Below are 11,382 nucleotides of genomic sequence, written 5' to 3'. Positions count from 1 at the left end.
AAGGATGCTGTGAGCTCAATGCAGACAGCGTTTCCTCTGGATGTGTTCGATGGCAGGTAGTGGAGTCCCTGTGATGCGCTGGGCAGTTTTCACCACCCGCTGCAGTGCCTTGCGCTCCGCAACAGAGCAGCTCCCATACCATACTGTGACACAGTTGGTCAGGATGCTTTCTATTGCGCAGCGATAGAAGTTCACCAGGATAGCTGAGGAGAGCTGATTCTTCCTCAGTGTCCTCAGAAAGAAGAGGCGCTGGTGAGCCTTCTTGACCAGGCTGGAGGTGTTGGTTTTCCACGACATGTCCGCCGAGATGTGGATCCCCAGGAACTTGAAACTGGAGACACGCTCAACAGCCATTCCATTGATGTGGATGGTGTCGTGTGCCTCTTGACTCCATCCTGAAGTCCACGATGAGCTCCTTCGTTTTGGTGGTGTTGAGGAGCAGGTTATTTTCACTGCACCATGTGGCCAGGTGCTGGATCTCCTCCCTATAGGCAGTCTCATCGTTGTTACTGATGAGGCCAATCACCGTGGTGTCGTCTGCAAACTTGACGATGGAATTAGATCCATACACAGGCTTGCAGTCGGAGGTGAAGAGGGAGTAGAGAAACGGGCTTAGCACACAGCCCTGTGGTACACCAGTGTTAAGTGTGATGGATGTGGAGCAGGTGAATCCTGATCGAACATTCTGGGGTCTGTTGGTCAGGAAGTCCAAAATCCAGTTGCACATTGAGGTATTGATGCCCAGGTCTCCAAGTTTGGCTATTAACTTGGTTGGGATGACAGTGTTGAATGCTGAGCTGAAGTCAACAAACAGCATACGTGCATAAGTGTTCTTATTGTCCAGGTGAGTGAGCACAGAGTGCAGTGCTATGGAAACTGCATCCTCTGTGCTCCTATTGCTACGGTAGGCAAACTGGTGTGAGTCCAATGTGGATGGTAGAGAGTCTTTTAGGTGTTCCAGGACCAGCCGCTCAAAGCACTTCATGACGATGGGTGTGAGTGCTACAGGGCGGTAGTCATTAGGGCACCTCGGACTAGAGTGTTTTGGCACTGGCACAATGGAAGTGCATTTAAAGCATGTTGGTACGGCTGCTTGGGCAAGAGACAGATTGAAAATGTCTGTAAAAACCCCAGCGAGCTGCTCCGCACATGCCCTGAGAACACGACCAGGGATGTTGTCTGGTCCAGCAGCCTTGTGCGCTGATCCGGCTCAGTTCCTTGCAGACATCTGTGGAGGAGAGTATGATTGGTGGGTGGTCAGCTGAGGATTGAGCTTGGTGGCAGTTTCTCTGTTGTCTCTTTCAAAGCGAGCATAAAAGTAATTTAGCTCGTTCAGGAAGTTGACATCAGTGGCTGCGGGGTGGAGTGGGTGGGTTTGTAGTTACTGATGGCCTGAATGCCCTGCCACATGCGCCGAGGGTCAGAGTTGGAAAAGTGTCCCTCTATCTTTAGCTTGTAGCAGTGCTTGGCCTTTTTGATGCCCCTCTTCAGGTTTGCTCTGGATGTGCTGTAGGCTTGTGCATCTCCTGATCTGAAGGCAGTGTTGCGTGACTTCAACAGGAGTCGCACTTCCTTGTTCATCCAAGGCTTCTGATTTGGATATGTGGTGATCTGTTTCTGGGTTGTAACACTGTCAATGGTGATATTGATATGATCCAATACAGAGGAGGTGTAAGAGTCAATGTCTGTGTGAGCGCCACTGGTGGCTTGAGAAGCAAACATACTCCAGTCTGTGTGTAGAAACCTTTCCTGGAGTGTGGAATCTGCCCCCGCAGGCCACACCTTGATGGTCTTCACTGATGGCTTCACACGGTTGATGAGGGGTGCATATTTGGGGGTGAGGAACAAAGAAAGGTGATCTGACTGTCCCAGGTGGGGGAGGGGTGTCGCAACGTAAGCTCCAGCCATGTTTGTGTAAACATGGTCTAAGGTTTTGTTTCCTCTGGTGTGACAGGAAACATGCTGGTGAAACTTGGGTAGCACTGACTTTAAGTTTGAGTGATTAAAGTCACCTGCAACAATAAAAGCCGCTTCCGGGTGATCAGTCTGTTGTTTACTGATGGCTGCGTGAAGTTCTTTCATAGCAAGCTTGGCATCAGCATCCGGGGGAATATAGGCTGCAGTTATAATGGTGGAAGTGAACTCCCGCGGTAGATAAAACGGTCTACATTTAACCATGAGAAACTCAAGGTTAGCTGAACAATGACTCCCAACAATAGCAGAGTTTGTGCACCAAGCTTGGGGTGGTTTGTCAAACCCGAGAAAGCAGGGTAAGTCAACGTGGTAACTTACTCTGTGAACCTAACCTGGTCGGGAGCAGGTTGTCTTGATAAACCGAAGTTTCTTTCCGTCTCCTCCCCCTTTTTATAGTGTTAGGGAAGTTTAAATACCTTATTCATTCATTCACGCTGCAAAATTGCTTTTCTTACTGAGTATTTTTGTCTTATTTCAAGTACAAATATCTAAAAATTCTTTATATGGATTCTATATATGAAAAATGGTCTATATTTAGTCTTGTTTCCTGGGGGATTTTCCTTTTAAGTGCATATTACATAAAACAAGTAAAATTGTCCGCCATAGGGTAAGAAAAATAATCTTAATGCAAACGGAAAGAAGAATATTTTAATTGCTTACCCCATTGGAAGATAATTTGCAAAATAAGAAAAATGCACTTTAAAACATCGGACATGCAGAACACATTATAAGTCCGCTGTATGCAGATTTTAAGGAAAGTGTGCATCCCTCTCACACTCATTCTGAGAATTTTTTCCTGGGTACAAATCCGTCAAAGAGGAGTTTCACAGGACTGTATGTCAGTGGTGTAAAAACCGGTTTAAATTAGGCTAATCTGATAAATGACGTTCACTTAACATCTTTCTGTGACGTCTGGAAGTAACCCAATAATCAGAATTTCCAGTGTGGTTGGATGCATTGATGACAAGCATATCTCCACCATCTCACCTTCTAAAAATGAAACTGATTACTGTATGGAATGGAAGGATGCCAGATGGAGGGGTAGTACGAGCCGTAACCATCACCACAGCTGTTAAATAAAGAAATTATTCAAAATTTTTTGGTCATCTTTATTTCCTAATACAAAAGCAAAAGTTATTCTTTTTACTTTTGGATTTTAGAAATCTTCCAATACTTGACCGTCTCCTCTTCATCTGTCAGTGGCGCTGTTGCAGGTTCTCCCTCTGCCTTCTTGCTGTCGACAAGTCAGTAGTTCATTTTATTAATTAAGAAATGTAACAGGTTGGATTAGAGAATATTTAATTATGTGAAAAGAGTGTTAGACTATGTGGAAAAAGCTGCAGCGCATCGAAATAGACATTGAATGATATTTAATGTCAAATGTTTGTAAGGTAATTTAGCCCACATCCATGAACCTTTCATGCTTAAAACTTTACCGTGATTGAATTGTGTTTTTATACTTCATTTTTACAACTGCTGCCACATTCTTGTTTCTTTTTTCTGTTGTGTTCCTTTTTTTTTTTTTGTGGCCATGGGATGCCATTAAAATGAATATTAGTTCAATAATTTACAGTTTTCACCTCTGATATTATAACAGTTATTAAATTATTGACAGTTATTAAGAATTAAAGTTACGCATTGACGGAAGTACGCGCGCTGACATCTTTTTGGCGGGAGCTGTTGCCATGGTGAATCGTAATTTCGACGCTCCACTGATCATGACTTTTCATAGTCGTGGTGCACGCGCTTAACTCAGAGTCAACCTACTTAGAGTTGAGTAAACTATCTCAGTTCAGCTGTTCTGTAAGCGAAAACTCAGAGTTTCCCATCTCAGAGTAAGTCAACGCTGAGTTCAAGTTTAAACTCAGAGTTGGTTGAACCTCCTTATTGAAACGGGCCCCTGGACTGAAGCTCAAAGTTACTGCAGAGAACATCACAGAGACCTCGTCAGTATCAGGAATGAGACTGAAAATTTCAAAGTTCAGTCGTTATTACAATATCCTTCCTCTGTTTGGATCGGTCTGTACAGAACCAGAACTTGGTCAGATCAGAGCAACTCTTCATTCACTAACTGGAGGACAGGACGGCCAGATAATGTTGCAGGATCCTGTACTGCGTCTCATTTAGAGTCTCTGGGAAATGGACTGATGAATACGGCTTTTCTACATTTCCTTTTATTTGCTACAGTGGTATGTATATTTCTCAACCTGGACTGTAATCCATTAAATTACATTAACTGAAATGGTACAAGTTGTCTTGTTCTTTTCTACAGCTGCGAGTAGATGTCTTGTTGTTATCAAACTAAAATTTCTAAAAGCTACAATTTTACACTTTTCCCCACAGTTTCATCTTTGACATCATCCCGTGAGTATCACTTTGTGAACGAGTCTAAGACCTGGACTGAAGCTCAGAGATACTGCAGACAGAATTACACTGATCTGGCCACCATTGATAACATGGAGGAAATGAACAGGCTGATTAACACAGTTGATGGGAGTTACAGCGGCTCAGCCTGGACTGGACTGGACTGTATGATGATGTGCTGAAGAACATCTGGAGATGGTCACTGGAAGACAATGATTTCTATCAGGAAGGACAGAGATTTCAGAAACTGGCATCATGAGCCAGACAACAGTGGTGGAAAGGAACTTTGTGTTTACATGGATTATAATGGGAAATGGCTTGATAGGCCATGTGACAATTAGTACCAAGGGCGTAGGTTTGTTTCTGACATTGGTGGGGACATAAACCCAACACAAACAGTTGAACATCATTAATTTAAAGTTAAAGACGACTCAGGACGCATGTTCCAAATCTTGCTGCACCACAGAGTGCCACTTACGTAGTTTACCATAAAATCCACATTATATTTGTCCCAAATTATTGTTAATGTTCATAATGACTTTATCCCAGGCTGGAAGATTGTGTATCTTTCCGCACAACGTTTGTCTTTCTGTCTGTATCTAATAAGAGCCATAGGTCGCGCTTTCTCTTTCCATTTGCTCTGTTTTGTCAAACAGCGTACTTCAAACTCATCGATGCAGCTTTGTTAATTCCAGAAGTGGGCTTTTATATCTACTGTTTTAGACTGCGGTCTTGAATTGGGTGCAATCCTGTGAGTTGTTTTAAATGCTGCGCTGCTCTCCTCGTCCGGCACCTTTCAGATGCGTCTGAAATTACAAAAACATATAGTCAAAATTATTGCCAGGGACAGTTTGGTAGTCGCTGGATATTGGTAGGGACACCTCCTTGCGTCCCCCTAATTCTACGCCCCTGGAGCACGGGAACCAAAAACCAAAAGGTCTTTTATGTTTTACAACTGATTTGAAGATTTCTTTGTCTTTGTTATCTGGGTATATAAGGTAAGTGACAAAACACGTGTCTGGTGACCCCTGTTCTAGGGTCTGGTATGCATCTTTTACTCTTAGATTAATCTTTGAGAATTTGATGTTTTGTATTGATATGACTTGACATCTTTGAATTGGCTATGCAATTGGCATAATTAATACATATTTACCTGACTGATAATAAAATGTTATTTTTGACTTATATTCTGAATGATCTCTTCAGAAATCATTTTTCCAGTAGATTAATTTGTAGTGGTATTTCCGCAAATTTGCGTTCAGGACAGATCATACCAAAGCACCAATGGATGAACACCATGAAGGAGACTTTGGATTTCTGACTGTCACTGGCTTAACACGGTTTAGCTCTCGTGGTTATAGGAAAAATAGGGTTTCACTTTATTTCGATGGTCCCTTTAACACATTCTATTGACTAGAAGTAATGTTGCACCTACATTTCTACTAACTCTCATTAGAGTGGTAGTAGTGTATTAGTTGACTGGTAGGGTTAGGGTTAGATTAAGTTGGCACGTTCTTGCAAAGTTACTTATAGTCAATAGAATATCTGTTGGGAGACCAACACAATAAGGAGTTAGTAGATATGAAGCAGACAGTCTACTAATACTCTTATGAGAGTTTGCTGACATGTAGTTGCAACATTACTTAGTGTCAACAGAATGTTCAAAAGGGACCATCAAAATAAAGTGTTACCAAAAATAGTATATAGGAAAGTATGCAGGCGCAGTTATAACCACTCTGCACCCTCTGAATAAGTTCAGAACTGACGAGTTTGTGTCCGTGGATTCACTATCGGTCAAGTGTAATTCCTGTGCGATACCTGGTCCCTAATGAACGAAGAATTTAAAGTATGGGATTTCCAGAATAATCAAATATCTAAATTAATATACAATCGATGTCTGTGATCAGTTTTAATTATAAATATTGTCTAAATTTAATGATCACTTGGAATTGAAGTCAGATTGAACACGGAGCTAGACTAAAATGACAGAAGTACAGAGTTAACTTAAGTTTTCAATATTTCTCATAATACAAGGGGCTACTGTGAAATTCAGACCAATTTACCCATCACACAGAGACCTTTAAAATGATACCAACCATGAAAGGGGAAAAACAACATTCACAAGATATAACACTTGTGGCATATGGATATTCTTGCTTTTGGGGAAGAAGAGCGAGGGAGGAGAGTCAGAGGCAGGGGGTCGTAAAAGAGCAAGGAGAGAAGTTTGGTCAGGGTGGTGTTGTTTGCCTTCTTTGGAGATCGGTTTTATTGGTCATGATCAATGTTCCCTCGAAATTTTTCTTCTTGCTGAGCAAAACTTTTCTTTATTGGGCGGAGATTTCAGACACCTGAGCAAAAATACTCTTTATACCAGACCTGTACAGCGCACACAAAAACGTGTGTAAATTTTAACTTTAATTTGCCATTTATATTTGATTTGACCCTTGATGTAACTAAATGTACATTTTAGGTTACCTGAGAAAACATTTTTACAGTATAATACAATGTCGTTCAAAAGTTTGGAATCAGTAAAGTTCTTTAATATGCTTTAAAGTGTTATTTATTCCTGTGAAGTAAAGCTGTAACTTCTGCGCGGAAGTGCACGGCTTAGAGGGAACATTGGTCATGACTGACCATCACTGCACACCAGCCAGGAAGCAGGAATGGTGTTAACACTGGCCAGAGAAATCCGTATAGCACTCGGTCATAGCCTTTAATTTCATAAGGCATTTTGACGATTTGAGTGGTGGGTCCTAGGTCTGCCATTGGAGCTTAACAAGCAGTTGGCCAAATTAAGTTTTGTAGATGCTCAGCTTTAGCAAGATGTCACTTTGTTGGTGAGAATGGGAGACCTTACTAAAGCAAACGGAGCACCAGTTTAGTAGAGGGTCCCTTTAAACCAGACTATAAACAGTGTTTGAGACTCAGCTAACAAAAGCCAGAGAAACAAGAATCTTGAAGTTACATGCAGTTTATTAAAATCACTGAATTCACATGACCAGAGTAACTTCTCCACTAGAAACCACCGTCTGTCCACTCGAGATGGTCTTGGCATGAGTGTCTCTCCCTGCAGGAGAAGTTGGTAAAAGCGTGAGGGGCATTTCAAAAACACTCGTTTCATCAAGTTAAGTTACAGCAAGTACTCACTCTTCCTGGTGCAGCTTTGCTCACAGGAGCCAGAAGAGGGATGACACACCTCTGTACTGCAGTGGATGAAGATCTGAGAGGGGAAAAGAGTTAAGCCATAGAATCCATTTAAGAATTAAGTGTAATATTAAGGGTTCAGGAAGAGCTAGAGAGCATACGGTTTCCTGCAGAGGAGCTGGATCTACAAATGTGAACATCTTCACAACAAAGCGCTTGTAGTGGGTTGGGAACTGAAGACCAGATGAGCCAGTCACTGGAACCAGTGTGGTCAGATAACGGTCATCCTGGTAAGGGCATCTGAAAGGGAAAGAGGTTAGAAAGTGTCTCCCAGCAGACTAACTGGATAAAGATTGGCATTACACTCACCCATCGATCAGAAGGTCCCACTGGGGGAGACTGAGTGGACTGGGGGTTGAAGTCGCCCAACAATGTCCCAGTATCAGGAAAATGTTGGGGTCAGTCCTCTCCATAATGCGCACCTCAACATACACAGGCTCTCGGACTTTTGTGACAGGATAATCAGCATCACTGTAGTAGGACGTGTAGGCCTCATCCCCTGAGGAACACTGGGGTTTAAGCGGACTCAAGTTTGAAAGGCTTTAGGAAGACACAGGACAAGACCTTACCTTCAGCACAGCCTTTGGTGACACATTGGCCATTGGCCAGTCTGAGCTCCACCCTGAGAGGTCCAGGAGCAGCTACTGGTGGAGGTGGAGGAACAGAGTTGACCTCCACAACCAGAGCTTCAACAGAAGTTCCAGAGTACCTACACTGGAAGAGAAGCCTGGACAACAGACGGTGAGCTTGTAGCATTTATCAGAGATTAAAATTCACTCCAAGTCATAGATCACTTACTCAAAGTGACTGTCCCTTGTGATGGCACCGACGGTCCAATCCCTACTTCATATGAGGAGGTCATGCTGTTCTCATACACCACATATCCACTATCCTCCTGTGAATAGGAACAGTGTTAGCATCCAGTCCATCATAAGCAAAGCAGAATAACACCAGAAGCAGCTGCTCACCATCATGCTCGTGCCACATGCGGTCACAGGAACTGGTATATAGCAAAAGAAGGTGTGGACTCCACAGGACCGCAAGGTGGGTCGTTTCCACCCAGTAGACGAACCGAATCCAGACTCAGTCGAGGCAGAGTAACGTCTCTAGACACCACTACCACAAACTGACCATCTCTAATACACTGGACAGTCACTGGAACAAGGGTACAAGAGAAGGTTAATTCTGAGAATCTGTTTAACATCAACCGAATAAGACCGAGAACACTTACCTGCTCTCCCATAGTAACACTGCTGTCCATTAAAGCAGCAGTTCATTGCGTCACACTCAGCACCACTGATCCCAGGTTGTCCGCATTGGATTTGCTCATAATCAGCTACAACACATTTATCAAGGGGCTCTGCCTGCGCCACTGGCTTCTGAAGCTGAAACTGCGGAGGAAACCGCTGGTCAGTTGCTGTTGAACTGGCTTCTGAAGCCACTGGTCAGTCTGCTGTTGAACTGGCTTCTGAAACCACTGGTCAGTCTGCTGTTGAACTGGCTTCTGAAACCACTGGTCAGTCTGCTGTTGAACTGGCATTTGCTGTTGAACTGGCTTCTGAAACCGCTGGTCAGTTTGCTGTTGAACTGGCGTTTGCTGTTGAACTAGCTTCTGAAACCGCTGGTCAGTCTGCTGTTGAACTGGCTTCCGAAACCACTGGTCAGTCTGCTGTTGAACTGGCTTCTGAAACCACTGGTCAGTCTGCTGTTGAACTGGCATTTGCTGTTGAACTGGCTTCTGAAACCGCTGGTCAGTCTGCTGTTGAACTGGCATTTGCTGTTGAACTAGCTTCTGAAACCGCTGGTCAGTTTGCTGTTGAACTGGCGTTTGCTGTTGAACTAGCTTCTGAAACCGCTGGTCAGTCTGCTGTTGAACTGGCTTCTGAAACCATTGGTCAGTTTGCTGTTGAACTGGCTTCTGAAACCACTGGTCAGTTTGCTGTTGAACTGGCATTTGCTGTTGAACTAGCTTCTGAAACCGCTGGTCAGTTTGCTGTTGAACTGGCTTCTGAAGCCGCTGGTCAGTCTGCTGTTGAACTGGCTTCTGAAGCCGCTGGTCAGTCTGCTGTTGAACTGGCTTCTGAAGCCGCTGGTCAGTCTGCTGTTGAACTGGCATTTGCTGTTGAACTAGCTTCTGAAACCGCTGGTCAGTTTGCTGTTGAACTGGCATTTGCTGTTGAACTAGCTTCTGAAACCGCTGGTCAGTCTGCTGTTGAACTGGCGTTTGCTGTTGAACTAGCTTCTGAAACCGCTGGTCAGTTTGCTGTTGAACTGGCGTTTGCTGATGAACTAGCTTCTGAAACCGCTGGTCAGTTTGCTGTTGAACTGGCTTCTGAAGCCGCTGGTCAGTCTGCTGTTGAACTGGCTTCTGAAGCCACTGGTCAGTCTGCTGTTGAACTGGCATTTGCTGTTGAACTAGCTTCTGAAACCGCTGGTCAGTTTGCTGTTGAACTGGCATTTGCTGTTGAACTAGCTTCTGAAACCACTGGCCAGTCTGCTGTTGAGCAGGCGTTTGCTGTTGAACTAGCTTCTGAAACCGCTGGTCAGTTTGCTGTTGAACTGGCGTTTGCTGATGAACTAGCTTCTGAAACCGCTGGTCAGTTTGCTGTTGAACTGGCTTCTGAAGCCGCTGGTCAGTCTGCTGTTGAACTGGCTTCTGAAGCCACTGGTCAGTCTGCTGTTGAACTGGCATTTGCTGTTGAACTAGCTTCTGAAACCGCTGGTCAGTTTGCTGTTGAACTGGCATTTGCTGTTGAACTAGCTTCTGAAACCACTGGCCAGTCTGCTGTTGAGCGGGCGTTTGCTGTTGAACTAGCTTCTGAAACCGCTGGTCAGTTTGCTGTTGAACTGGCGTTTGCTGATGAACTAGCTTCTGAAACCGCTGGTCAGTTTGCTGTTGAACTGGCTTCTGAAACCACTGGTCAGTCTGCTGTTGAACTGGCATTTGCTGTTGAACTGGCTTCTGAAACCGCTGGTCAGTCTGCTGTTGAACTGGCTTCTGAAACCACTGGTCAGTCTGCTGTTGAACTGGCTTCTGAAACCACTGGTCAGTTTGCTGTTGAACTGGCGTTTGCTGTTGAACTAGCTTCTGAAACCGCTGGTCAGTCTGCTGGAACATCAGAGCTTGAGTGTTCTGGGGCAGATCATTCCGCTGAGGAACAGCATGACACAAAGCACAAACTGCCAAAATCTGACCCAAACCCCAACTTCCAGCCATTGTTCAATAGCTAGTCACAAAGTGGAGAGACTGTCCTTTGGTCTTTTTGTACTCTACAGATTTCAGCTAATTAATGATAGCTCCTCCCTCTTCATTAACTGTAATGATTCGCCAGACTTGCACAAGTGGGAGTTTATATATCATTGGTTCTCAAAGTTCAAGTTTTCGTTCTTATTTTGAACATGGATATAGATACAAACTTAAGCTGAATTCAGGAAATCTTACTAACTTTACCATTTCTGTCATATAATTATTTATGGAAGAACTAGTATGGTAGCATGCACTCGATTCAGCCTTGGTCTTATCCTTTGTACTACACTGGTTGAATACAATTGGTACTTTAACAGTGGGGAATGAAACTGGGGGAATGAAATACACTATACAATTAAAAGAACTTGACTTCACTTTCAAAAGCACTGAACTTTTGAAACTTTGGAGCTAAACTCTGCAGGACTCTGGCCCACCAGGAACCAGTTTGGTGACCCCTGATCTAGGATTTGGCTTTGTTTGCGTGTGCAGACCGATCGTTGTGTATGACATCGATTCCTTATGTTTTCGAAACTCTCTCGTGGTACTTTTAATCCAAGCAATATAGAAATCCTGCCCAGGACACGTCTGGGAAA

The 11,382-nt window shown here is 43.8% G+C and overlaps 1 protein-coding gene and 1 pseudogene across 1 annotated transcript; both read right to left on the bottom strand.

The window, feature by feature from the left end:
• Window positions 1–7,829: 7,829 nt before the first annotated feature.
• Window positions 7,830–10,038, bottom strand: LOC131527732 (putative mediator of RNA polymerase II transcription subunit 12; annotated as a pseudogene).
• On the bottom strand, window positions 10,016–10,785 carry LOC131526634 (putative mediator of RNA polymerase II transcription subunit 12; the record flags this gene model as incomplete). Its single annotated transcript, XM_058754981.1, has 1 exon — window positions 10,016–10,785. A coding segment is annotated over exon 1 (744 nt), but the record flags the coding sequence as incomplete, so codon positions are not given.
• Window positions 10,786–11,382: the final 597 nt, after the last annotated feature.

The sequence above is a fragment of the Onychostoma macrolepis genome, chromosome 20, assembly GCF_012432095.1.
Source record: "Onychostoma macrolepis isolate SWU-2019 chromosome 20, ASM1243209v1, whole genome shotgun sequence".
NCBI lineage: Eukaryota > Metazoa > Chordata > Actinopteri > Cypriniformes > Cyprinidae > Onychostoma > Onychostoma macrolepis.
Note: the sequence above shows the minus strand (reverse complement) of the source record. Positions and strands in the feature narration are given on the sequence as shown.